The sequence below is a fragment of the Mobula birostris genome, chromosome 6, assembly GCF_030028105.1.
Source record: "Mobula birostris isolate sMobBir1 chromosome 6, sMobBir1.hap1, whole genome shotgun sequence".
NCBI classification, from domain to species: Eukaryota; Metazoa; Chordata; class Chondrichthyes; order Myliobatiformes; family Myliobatidae; genus Mobula; species Mobula birostris.
In genome coordinates, this window is record NC_092375.1 from 171,283,219 (window position 1) to 171,303,218 (window position 20,000).

At 41.1% G+C, this 20,000-nt stretch overlaps 1 protein-coding gene across 1 annotated transcript in view; it reads left to right on the forward strand.

Annotated features, from left to right (window-relative positions):
• phgdh (phosphoglycerate dehydrogenase) overlaps nt 1–20,000 on the forward strand; it is a 39,806-nt gene that overhangs the window by 7,799 nt on the left and 12,007 nt on the right. The window contains exons 6-9 of the mRNA XM_072261889.1: nt 7,253–7,385; nt 10,998–11,146; nt 15,373–15,525; nt 16,162–16,300. Of these exons, the coding sequence (XP_072117990.1) occupies nt 7,253–7,385; nt 10,998–11,146; nt 15,373–15,525; nt 16,162–16,300 (574 nt within the window). The remainder of the gene's footprint in view (nt 1–7,252; nt 7,386–10,997; nt 11,147–15,372; nt 15,526–16,161; nt 16,301–20,000) is intronic.

Here is a 20,000-nt window from a genome sequence, read left to right on the forward strand (position 1 = left end):
GCAAAGCAACTCTGTATATTCAGAACACAATCATCTTCTCACAAACAAGAGAAATTCTGCAGATGCTGGAAATCCAAGCAACACACACAAAATGCTGGAGGAACTCAGCAGGCCAGGCAGCATCTATGGAAAAGAGTACAGTCGAGGTTTTGGGCCGAGACCCTTCAGCAGGACTGGAGGAAAAAGAGGAACTCAGCAGGCCAGGCAGCATCTATGGAAAAGAGTACAGTCGAGGTTTTGGGCCGAGACCCTTCAGCAGGACTGGATGAGTAGATTTAAAAGGTGGGGCGGGGGAGAGAGAAACACAAGGCGATAGGTGAAACCAAGAGGGGGAGAGGTGAAGTAAAGAGCTGGGAAATAGATCAGTGAAAGAGATACAGGGCTGCAGAAGGGGGAATCTAATAGGAGAGGACAGAAGGCCATGGAAGAAAGAAGAGGGGGGAGGAGCACCAGAGAGAGGTTATGGGCAGGCATGGAGATAAGACGAGAGAGGGAAAAGGGGATGGGGAATGGTGAAGGAGAGGTTGGGGGGGCATTACTGGAAGTTCAAGGAAATCGATGTTCGTGCCATCAGGTTGGAGGCCTCCAGACGGAATACAAGGTGTTGTTCCTTCGAGCTGACTGAGGCCTCATCACAACAGTAGAGCAGGCCATGGATTGACATTGGAATGGGAACAGGAAGTGGAATTAAAATTGTTGTCACCTCACTACAGGAAGGATGTGGATACTATAGAGAGAGTGCAGAGGAGATTTACAAGGATGTTGCCTGGATTAGAGGATGTACCTAATGAGAATAGGTTGAGTGTACTTGGCTTTTTCTCCTTGGAGCGATGGAGGATGAGAGGTGACCTGAGAGAGGTGTATAAGATGATGAGGGGCATTGATCGTGTGGATAGCCAGAGGCTTTTTCCCAGGGCTGAAATGGCTAACATGAGGGGGCATAGTTTTAAGGTGCTTGGAAATGGGTACCAAGGGGGTGTCAGTGGTAAGTTTTTCACACAGAGTGTGGTGGTCTGTGGAATGCACTGCCGGCAGCAGTGGTGGAAGCGGATACAATAGGGTTTTTAAAAGCCTCTTAGATAGGTACATGGAGCTTAGAAAAATGGAGGGCTATGCGCTAGTGAAATTCTAGGCAGTCTCTAGAGGTTGGTTACATACTTTATACTTTATTGTTGCCAAACAATTGGTACTAGAACGTACAATCATCACAGCGATATTTGATTCTGTGCTTCACACTCCCTGGATTACAAATATTAAATATTAAAAATAGTTAAAATTAGTAAATATTAAAAATTTAAATTATAAATCATAGAAAAATGGGAAATAAGGTAGTGCAAAAAAAACTGAGAGGCAGGTCCGAATATTTGGAGGGTACCGCCCAGATCCAGGTCAGGATCCGTTCAGCAGTCTTATCACAGTTGGAAAGAAGCTGTTCCCAAATTTGGCCGTACGAGTCTTCAAGCTCCTGAACCTTCTACCGGAGGGAAGAGGGATGAAAAGTCTGTTGGCTGGGTGGATCGTGTCCTTGATTATCCTGGCAGCACTGCTCCGACAGTGAGACCCAACATAGATTGGGAGACCGCTTCGCTGAACACCTACGCTCTGTCCGCCAGAAGAAACCGGTTCTCCCATTGGCCACCAATTTTAATTCCTCTTCCCATTCCAATATGTCAATCCGTGCCCTCCTCTACTGTCATGATAAGGCCACACTCAGGTTGGAGGAACAACCTTGTATTCCATCTGGGTAGCCTTCAACCTAATGGCATGAACATCAGTTTCTTGAACTTCCTGTAATACACCCCACTTCACCATTCCCCATCCCCTATTCCCTCTCTTACCTTATCTTCTTGCCTGCCCATCGCCTCCCTCTGGTGCTCCTCCCCAGTTATCTTTTTTCCATGGACTTTTGTCCTCTCCTATTAGACTCCCCCTTCTCCAGCCCTGTATCTCTTTTACCAATCTACTTTCCAGCTCTTTACTTCACCCCTCCCCCTCTTGGTTTCATCTATCACCTTGTGTTTCTCTCTCCCTTCCCATCACCTTTTAAATCTACTCCTCATCTTTTTTTTTTTGCTAAAGCGTCTTGGCCCAAAACGTCGACTGTACTCTTTTCCACAATTATCTTCTGCTAATGCTGTTCTTCACTCCTTACCCCCACCCCAAAATTGGGTTACTTTGATAATCCAGCACCCTTGGGACTTTAGTTGTGCTGGACAAGTGCATTTTCTGGATTATTGGATATTCCTCTTTTTAATACCCAAATATTATTTCATTTTCTTATACATATTGCATAGTAGTATAATACATTTTCCAATGAGTTTGAAGGGGATGGTGAAGTGCTCCAGGTCTCAGCTGCTATTCCAGATCTACCATCATTCCTGATGCCTGGTGTTGTGGATCCCACTCAGCCCCAGCTCTGCACCTGACCCACAGCCAAGACCCTAGCCTCATCCTTGCTCTGGCTCTACTCCCCACTTGCACTGGACAAATATGTGACCTACCTGCTCAACTGTCAGCATTTCCAAATAATTGAATGCTGGGTTACTATTGGGGTTTACTGTTTCAGTTGTGGTCAATTTACTCCACACTATTTTACATATCCATTGGTTAGTTTGCAGATTCTTCATACTTATTACTGAGCGTTTACAGCACTTTCAACTGCATTTCTGTTCGTTGAACGGATAGCCCATGGGTGATTGTCTAGATCGATCTATCTTCATTCTTGTTAGATAGCAGAATTAAAGATGATGCATACGAGGCACCACACCTAGCTGTGGGGACCTTGTGGAGGAAGACATGAATGGGTTAATCATATATGAATTTATCCACCCATGGGTCACAGGGACCTATGCTATTTACTTCTCTCGGGAACAGTTTCAGTGTAACATATATGCAGGCTGTGCTTTAATACCAGTCCTTACTGAGATTTGACTTCAAGAACAGGGTTACAGATCTGCCTGAATTTCTCTTATGGTTAAAATCATGTTGCTTTTCCTGTCAACTTCCAGCCACTAAATCATTACAGGCCATTGGCACTGATTTGCTTCTCGTCACACTTTGCTCGCTATTGCATTAAAACAATTTTTCAGGCTCTGCACTTGAAGGAAAATTTAATTTTGCTCTTACCTGAGGTCTCCAAAGAAGTCTCCTGCACCACTAGAGAGTCTGTCACAGTAGAGTCCAGGCACAGTTCATCACTGTGAGATTCTTAGCTACAGAACATCACTCACCCTCTATTTCACCAGCCTCTCCAAATCTCTGTGAATTTCACAGATATTGCCTCCCCTTTCATAGGTCAGATGCACCCATTTTTCACACAGTGTATGTTCCTTTTAAGGCTGGATTCTGAAGTTAGAGCTGTGTGGCTAGGTGCTGGCAACTCAGCAACGTTGTCAGAAAATGACTTGAGTAGTGTGCGTTGACACTCTTGAATCTTTCCTTTTCACAACTGAACCTGAAAAAGATTTTGCATGAGAAATTCATGAAGTTCATAAACATCAGCATTTTTTTGTGAAAAACAATGTTAACTCGTCATGCTTCTCTGTTTTAGCCTGCCCAAGTTTGAGCAGAACACTTAGACCAGGTATTTAAAATTCCTGATTATAATATGTAGTGCAAACTTATGCTGTGAAATGAAGTACACAGTAAGGTTGAGTGAGAAAGCCATGAGCTGGTATCAGAAACACTCACAGGAGGTGATCATTACACCCTTGGTGTCCCATTTCAAAGTTCAAAAGTTGAAAGTAAGTTTATTATCGAAGTACATATATCCACCATATGCAACCCTGACATTTGTTTACTTGCAGGCATACACAGTAAATCCAAGGTACAATAGAATAATTGAAAGACCTCAACTAACAGGACAGTAAATCAATGTGCAAAAGGCAACAAACTGCAAATACAAAAATAAATAAGCAATAAATATCGAGAACATGAGATGAAGAGTTCTTGAAAGTGAGTCTCCTAGGTTGTTGGAACAGTTCAGTGATGGGGCGAGTGAAGTTAACCCCTCCGGTTCAAGAGCTTGATGGTGTCGGGGTAATAACTGTTCCTGAACCTGGGTCCGAAGGCTCCTGTATTACCTTCATGATGGCGGCAGTGAGAAGAAAGCATGGGCTGGATGGTAGGGGTCCGCGATGAAGGATGCTGCTTTCCTGCGACCATGCTCCACGTAGATATGCTCAATGGTGGGGAGAGCTCTACCCGTGATGGACGTATCCATTACTTTTTGTGAGATTTTCCATTTAAGAGCATTGGTGTTTCCATATCAGGCTGTGATGCAACTAGTCAATATACTCTCCACCAACATCTATAGAAGTTTGTCAAAGTTTTAGATGTCATGCTGAATCTTTGCAAACTCTCAAGGAAGTAGATGTGCTCCCGTGCTTTCTTCATAGTGACACTTGCATGCTGGGACCAGGACAGATTCTCTGAAATGATAACACTGAGGAATTTAAAGTTGCTGATCCTTTCCACCTCTGATTCTCTCATGAGGACTAGCTCATGGACTTCCAGTTTTCTCCTCATGAAGTAAATAATCATCTCCTTGGTCTTGCTGACATTGAGCGAGAGTTTGTTGCTGTAGCACCACTCAGACAGATTTTCAATCTCCCTCTTAAATGCTGTTTCGTCACCACCTTTGATTTGGCCAACAACAGTGATGTTGTCAGCAAACTTAAATACGGCATTGAAGCTTTGCTTAGTCTCATAGTTATAAGTATAAAGCAAGCAGAGTGGGGTCTAAGCATACAGCCTTGTGGGGCACTTGTGCTGATGAAGATTGTGAAGGAGAAGTTTTTGCCAATCCGAACTAACAAAGGTCTGCAAGTGAGGAAATCAAGGGTCCAATTGCACAGAGAGGTTTTGAGACTGTCTTAAAGCTTATTGATTAGTTTTGAAGGAATGATAATATTGAATGTCAAGCTGTAGTCGATAAAGTGCATCGAGATATATACACCTTTGCTGTCCAGATGTACCAGGGTTTAGTGAAGAGCCAATGAAATAGTATCTGCTGTAGACCTGTTGTGATGGTAGGCAAATTGGAGCAGATGCAAGTCGCTTCTAAGATAGGAGTTGATGTATTTCATCACCAGCCTCTCAAAGAACTTCTTCACAGTTGGATGTAAGTCTTACTGGAAGGTGGTCATTGAGACAGGTTTCCAACTTCTTCATAGGTACCACACCAGTATAATTGAAGCCTGGTTGAAGCAGGTGGACACCTCAGACTGCTGAAGTGAGAAGTTAAAGATATCGGTGAACTCCAGCCAGTTGATCAGCACAGGTCCTTAGTACTTGGCCCAGTACCCCATCTAGTCCATTTAGCCAAAAATTGACATTTAGTCAATCTCACCCTTAAAGTTCATCTATGGTTCAACAACCACTCATCAATGACGTTTTAAGTATGGAGAGGCTTTTTGGCTTTCCCCCTTTCAAGCTGCAAGTTACAGACTTTTGCCACTGCTTGAGCAAAATTTATTTTCTCTCCAGTTTCCTGGAGCCCAATTCCTCATAAGCTAGTTGGGCCAGAGGATATTTGAGGGATAAAAGTATTTTACTCCCTCTAACAATGTGGGTTTCTTCTGGATGCTCTGGTTTTCAAAGATATGTGGATTAGTAAGTTAATTGGCCACTGCACATTTCCCCTAGCATGAGCAGTAGGGGAGTGTAAGAATCTGAGGTGAAATACAGTTAGCATAAGTTTGGTGAGCTAAAAGACCGGTCTTTGTATATGACTCAATGTATCCTTACAAACCTCTGCACCCTTATGTTTCCCATCCTTCCTATTGTGTCATGACCAGAACTGTACATTGTATTCAGCTGACGCTGAACTTGTGTTTTATATTATTTCTACTTGGACCTCTGAGCCGCTGTTGCTGTTTTATTCTGTGCTTGGTGTGTAGAACCAAATATACCGTATGCCAAACTAACTAGTCTTTTGCAACATACACACAGTGCTGGAGGAACTCAGCAAGTCAGGCAAATGATGTAAAATATGTTATTGATATTTTCCAAAGCATTGATATACTGTCTAATTAGGTAAGTTATGTCTACAATCTGTGTGTTTTATATACTTAATCACTGAACTAAAAACAGAACTGATATTATTGTACCACAAGATTATTCTACCTCTGTAAATTGTGATGTAGCAGGATTGAGGAGGGAGTAGTGTGAAATGGGAGGCAAGAGAGTTGCACATAGATGGATGATTGTGTCAGCCAAGGCTCAATTGATATTATTTTAGATAAAAATTCAATGTGCTGGCTAGTACCAAATTGCCATTATTATATTGCTTCTGAGAAATTGTTGTGTCTAAAATGTTACAGCAGTAACTACACATTAAAGATAGCTCAGTGAGTATGCCGACATAATAAAAGATATACATGCAGTCCATATTTCTGTACTTTTTAAATGCTAGTCTACTGAGCAGTGCCAAGTTAATATCTGCATTTCTAAAATCCAGAATGCTTTAATTCCTAAGTCAGTAGAAGATTAGCAGGCTGTTAAAAACAGTGCTGCCTTTGTTCTTCTGTAAATCGGAGTTTCTTCCAAACGTTCTTATTAATTACAGAGCATGGGTATTTTAACAGTTTGTTTGAAGTTTATTTTGAGTTGTATTGCAAGTTTCACATTTGGAGTATTCGTGGATATGTAGCAACAAAAACACATTATCTTTGCCTCAAAGATTATCACTGCTCAGTTATTTCCCATGCTTCCACCCGACTCCTAAAGATCACTCTAATTTTAGTTTAACAATTTCAGTCCCTGCGTGTTACCAATTATTTACATTCTTACTTTTCTCATCTCATGACAATGATTGTAGATCTGATACTTCCATGTTAAATAACTTTTCCTTCTGATATTAACTTTCATCACTCTGCCCGTCCTTTATATTCTCCCTTAAACTACATCACTAAAACACTTTGGATTCCTCTCACTAAACTTGCAGATTTCTTCTCTTTCAAAAGCCACTCTGTTTGCTTTTGATTTCTGTCACTTTCCTGAACCTTTCACTAGTACTTGATCACTTTCATTTTGAAGCATATCTAATTTTTTATTCCATTAAATGTAGTATGTAAATTCAAATATTTCTATTCTATTTCAAGTAAATGCAGTTTAAAAGCTAGATCTTCCATCCTTTTATGTAATATATAGAGGTTACATAGATGTTTCAATGTAGATTTCAGAGAAAAGAGAAGTCAAAGCATTTCCTAAAAATTTAACATATTGCATTCTGGAAATATTATTGTTTCAGACCATAGGCTATGATCCAATAATTCCTGCTGAGGTAGCAAGTACATTTGGAGTAGAATTCGTGTCTCTGGAACAACTTTGGCCTCAATCTGACTTTATCACTGTCCATACACCTTTAATGCCATCTACTGAAGGTAAATATTAATAATTATTAAGGAACTACTGACTCTAATGGAAACTTAGCATGTTAGCGACACGGTTAACACCAGTACAACTTGTGGGATCTCCGGATTTTCTTTAATGTAGCAAGGTTCTAACAGGAAAGACTTTTTAAGAAAGGAGGAGGGCAGCAGAAGGGAAATTATAGACCAGTTAGCCTGACCTTAGTGGCTGGGAAGATGTTGGAGTCAATTGTTAAGGATGAGGTTATGGAGTACTTGGTGACACCGGACAAGATAGAACAAAGTCAGCATGGTTTCCTTGAGAGAAAATCTTGCCTGATGAACCTGTTGGAATTCTTTGAGGAGATTACAAATAGGATAGATAAAGGGGATGCAGTGAATGTTGCATATTTGGACTTTCGGAAGGCCTTTGACAATGTGTCACACATGAGGCTGCTTACCAAGGTAAGAGCCATGCTATTACAGGAAAGTTACTAAAATGGATAGAGCATTAGCTGATTGGTAGGAGGAAGTGAGTGGGAATAAAAGGATCCTTTTCCGGTTGGCTGCCAGTGACTAGTGGTGTTCTGCAGGGGTCGGTGTTGGGATAGTTTCCTTTTTTGCTGTATATCAATGATTTTGATGGTGGAATAGATGGCTTTGATGCCATTTTGCAGACGATATGAAGATTGGTGGAGGGGCAGAGAGTGTTGAGGAAACAGGCTGCAGAAAGACGGACAGATTCGGAGAATGGGCAAGAAAGTTGCAAATGAAATACAATGTTCGAAAATGCATGGTCATGCACGTTGGTAGTTAGAAATAAATATGCAGACTATTTTCTAAATGGGGAGAAAATCCAAAAATCTGAGATGCAAAGGGACTTGGGAGTCCTTGTGCAGAATACCCTAAAGGTTAATTTGCAGGTAGATTTAGTGGTGAGAAGGGCAAATGCATTGTTAGTATTCATTTCAAGAGGTCTAGAAGACAAGAGCAGGAATGTGATGCTGAGGCTTTATAAGGCACTGGTGAGGCCTCACGAGTATTGTGAACAGTTTTGGGCTCTTCATCGAAGAAAAGATGTGCTGGCATTGGAGAGGGCTCTGAGGAGGTTCATGAGGATGATTCTGGGAATGAAAGGTTTATCATACTAGGAATGTTTGATAGCTCTGGGTCTGTACTCACTGGAATTTAGAAGGATCGGGGGAATCTTATCGAAACTTTTCGCATGTTGAAAGGCCTAGACAGAGTAGATGTGGAAAGGATGTTTCCCATGGTAGAAGGGATCTAGAACAAGAAGGCACAGCCTCAGGACAGAAGGGTGTCCATTTTAAGCAGAGGTGCAAAGATATTTCTTTAGCCAGAAGGTGGTGAATATGCGGATTTTGTTACCACTGACAGCTGTGGAGGTCAGGTCGTTGGGTGTCTTTTAGACAGAGCTTGATAGGTTCTTGATTGGATACAACATCAAAGATTACAGAGAGAAGACCAGTGAGAAGGGCTGAGGAGGGGGGAGAAAGGATCAGCCATGATTGAATGGTGGAGCATACTCAATGGGCTAAATTGCTCCTATGTCTTATGGACTCTGCACCTGTACATTACCATCCTTCAAGCACTAAAGGTAATCCTAAATGAAAAAAAATAAACTGAAAAGTATTGATAATTGAAAACAGACGGGAATATTCTGGAAATTTACAATAAGTTGATAAGACATGTTGAGGTGGAAGTTGACATGATTAACATTCTGACCAAGACACGGCTATCAAAATGTTAACTCTTGTTGACCAACAAGATGTGTATAACAAATACTTTTCATCTTGAACACTAAGCTTGGTGTTAATTGAGACAATTGTAAATTGAGACAAACTTTGAAAAAGTTGAGATTAAGAATAATCAAAATCAAATCAAATTTAATTACTATTCAACCATACATGGATACAGCCAAACGAAACAGCATTCTTAGGCCAAGGTGCAAAACATATACAGCACATTCAAAATAGCAAGCAAGAAGCATAGTCGCACAAAAAACCCATATATATCCCAAAACCCTGAGCAACATTTCCGGCAAATTGATGATACGGTTCCTGGCAGTGTGCAGACACACGAAATGCAGCCTGTCAATCCACTGATCGAACACTGGAGGACAGCACTAATGGGAGAGGCTGGCCCCAACCGAGCACAGAAACCACGCTGCACCGCCTCCAGTGTCTCCTCCCCGGACTGCCACAGCAGGCAAGCCCACAGCTTGAGGCCTACTCCTGTCTTTAACCAATGCTATGCAGCTTCTCTGCTGCCTGTCACACCACCAAACAGGGAAATAGGCCTGCAGCATCTTACGTTATCAGTGTCCAACAGAGTCCCGCAATTACAAGCGAAACATCCAAGCAATCACCCACGGTTACACTGCACCCCTTCTTTGCGCGGCAACTCTGATACCTTTGAACAGCAGGCAGCAACGTGGTGTGCACCCAGTCCAGCTGCTCCAAACTCAATTCAGCTCCTCCGACATGCAGGCTGGCTCCGCCACCACCCAGTCCAGCTACTGCAATCAACGAGCAGCTCACTGATGGGGTAGACCTGCAGTACCCGAAGATCTTGGAGTCCAGCATTATTTTGCAATCGTTTAAAAGAAACTCACATTTAACAAAGGAAAAAACACCTTTGGTTGGCCCTCAAGAGGGCACTGTATCCGAACATGCCATCATCTTACCGGAAGAATCCGGTATCTAATTCTTCAAGAAATAATAGAGGAAAAGTGGGATTTTAGAACCTTCATATTTGTCGGGAAAGAGAGACTGAGAGAGATTTCAGTTGCACAATTTTTAGCAATTAGTGGTTGTAAATGATAAACCTTAGTAATTGATCTTGGATAAATCCCTAATATATGGAGATGCAATCTGTTATGGAGTCAAAGAAGTTGTAAAATATTGGGCTTTCTAAATAGTTCTGAAATCATATCTTGTATCTATTAAAACCTTCCATATATGCTTCTGGTGTCAACTTAACTGAAAGGGGTTTTGCTACCATTTAATTGTTTCTGATATATTTTGGTCATATCTAAATTTCTTGTATAATTGTAATGCTTTGAGGAAATAATATACAGTTTGTTTGGATATGCACAGACATCTCCTGAAAGCTTGTTTCTGGTGGGTCATTCATATGAAAGCCACAATGATAAATTCAGCAGGATATTAGGCTGTTGTGGGTTCAAAGCAAGAAGCTAGGACTCTTTCCCCCCCCCCCCCCACCTCTCCCCCACAGTAGATTGCCCCTATTGCTACAATGATTGATATCAGTTTATTCACCTTCAATCAGGATGCTTTTGGCCTGTTAATTTTTGATCAGGTTTTTGCTTTCTATTCTAATATCTCCTGGGGTAACTCATGCCAACTTCTAAACTTGTGGGAAACAACTTGGGATATCTTACAGTGTTAAAGGCTCTGGCTGTATGTTTATAATATGCATTGATTATGGTGTTCATTTAGTCTGTTTACCAGATAAGCTTGCAAGGCCTAATGAGAACTTCCACCATTTTCCTGAGATTTACTCAGTGAACCATAAAGGTGTAAGATTTGACTGAAGTTTTATTGCATTCTCTAACTCTCTACAAAATTACCTAATGACCTTGTATGTTTTACTTACATTTAGGATTGTTGAATGATGAAACATTTGCCAAATGTAAAAAAGGAGTGAAGGTTATTAACTGTGCTCGAGGAGGTATTATTGATGAGGAAGCATTGCTTCGAGCATTGGAATCCGGACAGTGTGATGGTGCTGGATTAGATGTATTTGTAGAGGTATAAGAAAACTGTCCACTGCATTGTCTTCCATTATAAAAATGTGAATATGTAATGCTTTTTTTTTTATCCCTGTGTACTCTGCATTTTGTTAAGACTTACAAAATCTATTATAATTGGATGTATTGCAACATGTTAAAAAGCTTCTCAAGACTTCGCTGAATTTCCTTGAAGTGACATATCTTATGAAGGTTTATTCAATGTAACAGCAGATAGACTGTACTTTGCAGTTTGGCCATGAATCAACAGTTCAACAGCCAAAAAAGGTTGGGGCAATCTTTCTGCCTGCGGCCCACTTTTAATTCACTTTCTCATTTTGGGAGTGCCAGTTCATGCAGGATGGGCTCCCAGTGCAACTGCCAATGAAAGTACAAGACAACTACTGATCAAGACTAAATTTAAAGGGGCATTGGATACAAAGTGCCTGATGTTTAGCAACAGATTTAACAACAGGAATAATTTAAGATGAGTTGCTTGGAGTGCAACTTGATCAGAATGCAAAAGTCTGGAACTTAGTAAACATGGGAGTCAGAATGGAGAGAAATGATGTTTTGTACCTCTGGAGAGCAAGATTATGAATTGCAGGTATCCTGATGCATTGGAGAAGGAGACAGCTATATGGACAGACTGATTCCGTAGTATCAGTTGCAGCTCTTGACTTTATTGATAGCTGATTTAAGCACTATTGGGATAGAAAGATGAAACAGTAATTCAAGCAGTTGTGAAACTGAATGTAAAACAAAAGTTTGAATGTTGGAAATCCAAAACAAAAAATGCCAGAAGCAGTCAGTCATTTGGGCAGAGGGAAATAGAATCAACATTTCTGGTCATTAACCCTTTTCTGTTATAGTAGTTGACAGGGCCACCCTTATCTTTACCTTCCAACCCAATAAGGCCTCCACATTCAATGACAGTAAACCATAACTCTTGTTACCTTGAATGGGATTCCAACACCAGAAACTTATTCCACATCTCTTTCAGCATTCCTCTAGGTTATTTCCATTTGGAATTCCGTGGTTCAATTTTCCACGTCCACCAATTACTCCTGTTGTTAACACACTTATCCATGCAACCTCAAGAAATGTGTTTCTGCCTCTTCCTATTCCACTAAACAGAAATCCAAACATTTTGTCCAGCTGAAGTAACGGTTCACTTGCACTTCCAATTTCCAACCTGGCCTCCTTTATATTGGAGAAACCAACCCACAGATTTGATCAGTTTGTAGGGTACCTAAATCTGCAAGGATGGCTCTGAGAATTCACAGGGATGAAGTGAGGTGGGGTGCTGTTGTGAAGAAGAATCCGTCAATGAAGGGAAATAAAGTAGATGGGATAGAATTGTTTTCTGCATCCAGAATTCCTATCCCAAAGGCTGTGTTGTCCACCCAAATGTGTGGCTTAGAACTATTTGGGAAGGACAAATTTTCATTTAACCATTAGTGCTGGAGGAGGAAAGAGCTGATCTATTGAGATGAATTTCACTTCAATTGGATTGGTACTAGTGTCCTAGCCTAGGACAGGATAGAAGATGAGCTTGTGTGGATAGGGCTTGGGTCGAGGGCAAATAAGCCAGGTTGCAGTGTTCAGATGAGGTGAAGATTGTAAATTTATTTTAAAAAGGATCAGGTAAAAGCATAGATCATGAACAGAAATGTAACAAAAAGGAACAGAGTATATTCTCTTACCGATGTGTTTGGTATTCTTTTAGACCTTTCAAAAGCATAACTAGTGCAGAGGCAAATAGTAGCAAACTATGGTCAAAATTGCAGTCTTAAACTTAGCTCACAATAATCACAGGTTAGGTGAATTGGAAGGACAAATTAACTTGATTTGACTGCTAATTCATGCATTCATTTGCAAGATTACAAAGACAGATAACCAAACACCAGGATAGTTGACGTTTTGGAAAGTGAGGTAAAATGGAGTCATAGAAAACTACAGCACAGAAACAGGCCCTTTGGCCCATCTAGTCCATGCTGAACTGCCTATTCCCATCGACCTGCTCCCAGACCGTACCCCTTCATACCCATTCCATTATCCAAACTCCTCTTAAACATTAAAATCAAAATCACACCCACCACTTGAGATGGCAGCTTATATCTACTCTCACCACCCTCCCTGCTTGCAGAAGTTCCCCCTCACATTCTCCTTAAACATTTCAGCTTTCACCCTTAACCCATGACCTCTAGTTGTAGTCTCATCCAACCTCAGTGGAAAAAGCCTGCTTGCATTTACCCTATCTATATCCCTCAATGTTGTACACCTTTATCAAATAACCCCTCAGACTTCTATGTTCTAGGAGTGGAGACAGGTGGCTTGAATGGCGGGAGTATAAGTTGGAATACAGATGACATTAGGAGTGTAGTGAGAAAGGATGTTAACTAAGGACACCAGGAAGTGAAATCAATTTGCTTGGAGATGAGGAATTGAAAGAAACAGGAAACACTGAGGAGTGTGTTCTGAACAACGCACACTAAATGCTGGAGGAACTCAGCATCCAGGCAGCATCTACTGTCGATGTTTCGGGCAGGACCCTTCACTAGGATTGATGTCCAGATGAAAGGTCTTGGCCCAAAATGTCGACAGTTTACATTTTTCTATAGATGCTGTTTGGCCTGCTGAGTTCCTCCAGAATTTTGCGTGTGTTGCTTGGATTTCCAGCACCTTGTGATGAGAGTGTTCTTAAAATCCATAAATGTGCTTTATTGTTGAACAGAATATCAACTGAGAAATGAATATTTTTGAAAGATCATGTAGTAATCAAGGAAGATTTAATCATCATACTGGCAAATTCTGTCAGCTGAACAATATGTCACATACAGGGAAAAGACTGCTTTGGATTTGATTTACAGCAAGACTTAATCTAGTTGTTATAGGATCCTCTAGGGAAAATTTCAAGTTCAACAAACCTAGAATATTGACCTTAAATGCCATAAAGAGGTGAGTTGGCAAAGGAAGTTTGGAAAATAAGAGTAGAAGGTATGGGTAGCAAACATTTCCAAAAAAAAAATTCTCAACATATAAGCATTTCTTTGTGAATTGAAGTCGGGGGGGGGGGGGGGGGAGTGATCCATCCATTGCTAACCAGGTAAGTTACAACTGAAAGAGAAAGCTCAGAACAGTGGGAAGCTCCAGTGAGAGAAATTTTAAACTGGCAGGGGATGATGTTTAAAACAAAACAATGAGAGAGGAAGTAGAAAGTGGGTTCAAACTTGCAAATGAAAGGTTGCTAAAATGTAAAGAAGAGTTCCCAAGTAAATATGTGTCCCATAGTAGTGGCAGAAAGAGTAATGAAACATTACTGTCTCACAATTGAAAATGCTGAAAGTAGTGAAGAGTAAGGAACTTCAAACAATTTATATTAATGGAGGAAATAGTACTTGGCAAGTAGTGAGACTAAGGGTCCACAAATCTCAGGACCTGATGGCATGCAGCTTGGAATTCCATAACAGGTGGCTGTAGTGATAGTGCATTGGTTACTGGCTTCCAGATTCCTTTAATTGTGAATTGGAAGATTGCAAATTTAACATAATTATTCAGAAAAGGAGGAACAAATACCCAAGCATAAAATCCATAAGTGATAGAAGTGGAATTAGGCCCTTTGTGCCTTACTCTGGTATTAAATACATTATGACTGGTTACTTAAGGTACCTCATGGCTACTACTCGCACTAGCACCATATTCCATGGTTGTGTTAATGTCTGAAAGTCAAATATCTGTATTTATGCTGGAAATAGTCTAAAAATTGTCTCCATAGCCCTCTTGGAGAGAATACCAAATATTCCTTACACACCCCTGATTATTTCATGTACAAATACTGTGTTTTCAAGTGAGTTGTCATGATTTGATTTGCTTTGCTGTTCATGTTTATCTGTGGAAAAATGGCATGTGTCCCCAAACACTTAATACATATGGACTGCTTCTCCAATAGAACTTGAACTATTTACCTGGAAAAGTAATTAATTGTTGAACGAGGCTTAGATTGGTAGTCCTCATCTCACATACTTTGCTTTGTGATTTTCACTAAGTGTTCACCAATCATGTTTTAAAACAAGCCTTTCCCTTGTTTTCCCAGACTAAGCTTGTAAAGCTTTGAGTTCTTTGTCAACAGAGTGCATGATAGCTTTTAAATTGTAGTAATGATTTCATTCAACCTCCTGGGCAAATAATAGAAGTGAAAGGTTTTGAAGTTGTTTTTTGGTGTTACATATTTTGCATTGCTTTCAGGAACCACCCAAGAATCTCTGTCTTGTGAATCATCCAAATGTAATAGCATGTCCACATCTAGGTGCAAGTACCTACGAAGCCCAGGAACGTTGTGGGAAGGATATTGCAGCTCAAATTGTGGACATGGTGAAGGGCAGCTCACTAGTTGGAGCGGTACGTAATTCTGCCACTGAAGCAGCAATTCTCTCACCTGGTTGAAATTGATCATCTAACAAAATGCTTATAAAGAACAGGTTAATATTAAGCCTGAGTTACACCAATGCTAATAGTTACCAATTATTTAGAGCTACTACTAAATTAGAAAATTTCTGCTAAGCCTTACAATATCAAAAATGATTTGATGTGACCTTGTAAACTTCTGCATCTTCTGTAAAACATAACAGTAATTTTAGTTTAGAGATTTTCTATAACTATTTACTTACTGTCAGTCATGCAAGTCCTGGGAGGAGACTCAGGAATACCATCAAATTCCTGTGTAGAAGATCCTTCATTGCTGTTTCTGTAACAAATTTGTTTTACCCTTCGAGGTTGTTTGCCCTGAGCTGAACCCCTGAACCTGGAGGAACAGTGGTCCATTCTTAGTCTGTACTCTACCCTTTGACCTGTTTGGCATGGATGACCCTACCAAGTGCCAAAGCACAAGGCCCCGACTCCAGCCAAAATAACTCTCTGGGTCATTGAGACACACAAGCCTCCAAATCACGACAAGGTTGTGGTCCTCTTGGAGGTAAATAACTATTAACTGTTTCACTGGTATGGTTGGTTGTCTGAATTTTTGTTCTCTGTTAGATTAATGCCCAGGCTCTCAGATGTGCTGTGTTTCCTGAAACAAAACCCTGGATCCAGCTTGGAGAAGCACTGGGAATGGTGGCAAAAGCATTTACTGGACAAGTAAATGGTCAAACAAAAGTGCATGTTGCAACAGCAGGTGAGTGCCACAATTTGGATAAATCTTGTTCCTGCACTTCTGTTTTGAATTTTTTTTTAGTGTTTCAGGGATAGAGTATGCTAATGTCTGAGACAGATCCTGGGGTTGGTTGCAGTTTGAAGGGAATGGATCCAGGGGAATCTAATGTGATGAGGTTACTAGGAAATCTGTCCATATAAATTAATTTCGAAGCTCTGAGGCTTGATTTGGTCAGATTCCAAGCACAATAAAAGGATTTTATTTATTCAGCATTTGGGATTGATTAGCGGGAACAAATTAAAGGAAGGCAGGGGCCTTGGCCTTCAGTACAGTCCCATCATCTGAGTAGTGATTTGAGGCTTTGGGGAGGAGAGGCTTCGGTCAGAGAAAGCAAAAGAAAAGAAAAGCTTGAGGTTAAGTGTTTTTTTTTTCCTTTCCTTCTTTATAACTGCTCAGTTAGGATGTCAAGCAGGATAGTTGAATGCCCCTCTTGCAGGATGTGGGAAGGCAGTGAGACCTCCAGTGTCCCTGACGACTGCAACTGCGAGAAGAGCATCCAGCTGCAGCTTCTAACAATGCACGTTAAGGAGCTGGAGCTGGATGAACTCCGAGTCATTCGGGAGGCTGAAGGCGTGATAGATAGGATATATAGAGAGGTAGTTAACACCCCGGGTGCAGGACGCAAGAAGCTGGGTGACAGTCAGAAAGGGAAAAGGGGTTAAGGAGCCAGTGTAGAGTACCCCTGTGGCTATCCCCCTCAACAACAGGGATGTGGGGAGTTGTCCTAACAGAGGAAAGTCTCTGTCTCTATGACTCAGAAGGGAAGGTGGGGGGGAGAAGAGGCATACTGTGATGATAGGGGATTCATTAGGGGAAGGGACAGGAGGTTCTGTAAGAGAGAACAGGATTCCCGGGTGGTATGTTCCCATCAAGTCCTCAGCATTCTTAAGTGGGAGGGTGAACACCCAGGAGATCATGATCCATGTAGGTACCAATGACATGGGTAGAACGTGTGACAAGGTTCTGCATAGGGAGTTCTTGGAGTTGGATACTAAGTCAAAGGGCAGGACCTCTAGGGTTGTGATCTTAGGATTACTACCCATGCCACATGCTTGTGAGGCTAGAATTAGGAAGATTATACAATTTAATACGTGGCTAAGGAGTTGGTGTAGGAGGGAGGGCATAAGATTTTTGGATTATTGGGCTCTCTTCCAGGGAAAGTGGGACCTGTACAGAAGGGACAGTTTGCATCTAAACTGGAGGGGAACTAATATCCTGCTGGGAAAGTTTGTTAATGCTGCACGGTGGGGTTTAAACTAGAGTTGCAGGGGCATGGGAACCAGAGCGCCAGAACAGTTAGTGGAGAGGCTGTGGAGGCAGAGGTTGGTAAGATGTTAAACAAAGTTAGGAATCAAAAAGGTTAGCATGTGTGACAAGTGTTCTGAGCTGTGTATATTTTAATGCAAGAAGTATTGTAGGAAAGTCAGATGATAATGTTGAAGATGAGGTAGCTGGTTAACAGACAGAGGCAATATGCAGTGAGGAGAGGTTGTTGATAGGGCAAAATTGCAGTCAACAGGATGAATTGTAATGTAAAAGGCAGGACAGAATTAAAAAATAAATGCAGGGACTGAAGGTGTTATATATGAATTCATGCAGTATATGGAATAAGGTAGATGAACTTGTAGCACAGCTACAGATTGGCATGTATGATGTTGCAGGCTGAATCATGGCTGAAAGAAGATTATAGCTGGGAGCTTAATGTCTAAGGAAACACATTGTATCAAAACGACAGGTGGGAAGACAGTGGGGGTGGCGTTGCTCTGTCGCTAAAAAATGAAATCTGATCATTAGAAAGAGGTGACATGGGGTCAGAAGTTGTCAAATCATTGTGGATAGAGCTAAGGAGCTGCAAGGGTAAAACAACCCTGATGGGAGTTGTATACAGACCCTCAAACAGTAGTAAGTTTGTGGTCTACAAATTACAATGGGAGATAGAAAATGCATGCTTAAAGGCCAATGTTACAATAGTCATGAAGGATTTCAATATGCAGGTAGATTGGGGAAAACCAGGTTGGTGCTGGATTCCATGAGGGGATGCCTACAAGATGGCTTTTTCTAGCAGCTCGTGGTTGAGCCCACTGGAATTGATTAGAGAGGTTAAGGTAAAAGAATCCTCGGGGCAAGTGATTATAATATGATCGAATTCACTCTTAAATTTGAGAAGGAGAAGCGAGAGTAAGATGTATCAGTATTACAGTGGCGTAAAGGGAATTACAGAGGCATGAGAGAGGAGTTTGCCAGAATTGATCGGAAAAGAACACTGGCAGGGATAACAGCAGAGCAGCAATAGCTGGAATTCCTAGTAGCAATTCAGAAGGCAAAGTGGAAGAAGTATTCTAAAGGCAAGATGACACAAGTGTGGTTAACAAGAGAAGTGAAAGCCAACATAAAAGCCAAAGAGAGGGCATAAATCAGTGGGAAGTTAAGGATTGGGAACATTTCTAAAACCAACAGGCAACCAAAAAAGTCATTAAGAAGGTAAAGATGGAATACGAAAGCAAGCAAGCCAAAAACATTAAAGAGGATAAAAATTCTTCAGATATATGAGGTATAAAAGAGAGGCGAGAGTGGATATTAGACCGCTGGAAAACTATGCTGCAGAAGTAGTAATAGGGGAACAAGGAAATGGCAGATGATCCAAATAAGTGTTTTGCATCAGGCTTCACTGTGGAAGACATTAGCATTATGATGGAAATCCCTGGTGTCAGGGGGCATGAATTTGTATGAAATTACCATAACTAGAGAGAAGGTTCTTGGGGTACTGAAAGGTCTGAAGGTAGACAAGACACCTGGACCAGATAGTGTACACTCCAGGGTTCTGAAAGAGGTGGCTGAAGAGATTATGGAGGCATTAGTAATGATCTTCAAAGATTCACTTGATTCTGGAATGGTTCCGGAAGACTGGAAAATTGCAAATGTCACTCCACTCTACAAAAGGAAAAGAAGCAGAAGAAAGGAAACTATAGGCCAAGTTAGTCTAACCTCAGTGATTGGGAAGATGTTGGAGTTGATTATTAAGGATATGGTTTCAGGGTACTTGGAGGCAGATGATAAAATAGGCTGTAGTCAGCATGGTTTCCTCAAGGGAAAATCTTGGCTGACAAATCTGTTGGAATTCTTTGAAGAAATAACAAGCAGGATAGACAAAAAGAGAATTGGTTGATGTGGTGCACTTGGATTTTCAGAAGGCCTTTGACAAGATGCCACACATGAGGCTGCTCAACAAGCTACAAGCCCGTGGTAAAGGTTCTAGCATAGATAAAGGTGGCTGATTGGCAGGAGGCAAAGAGTGGGAATATAAAGGGAGCATTTCTGGTTGGCTGTCAGTGACTAATGGTGTTCACTGGGGTCTGTGTTGGGACCAATTCTTTTTACGTTATGCAGTGCCTATAAAAACTATTCACCCAGCCCCCCCCCACCCCAGAAGTTATTGTGTTTTACTGTTTTGCAACACTGAATCACAGTGGATTTAATTTGGCAATTTTTTGACACTAATCAACAAAAAAAGATTCTTTCGTGTCAAAGTGAAAAACAATCTCTACAAAATGATCTAAATTAGTTAAGAATATAAAACAGTAAATAATTGATTGTATAAGTATTCATCCCCTTTAATATGACACACCAAATCATCACTGGTGCAGCTAATTAGTTTTAGAAG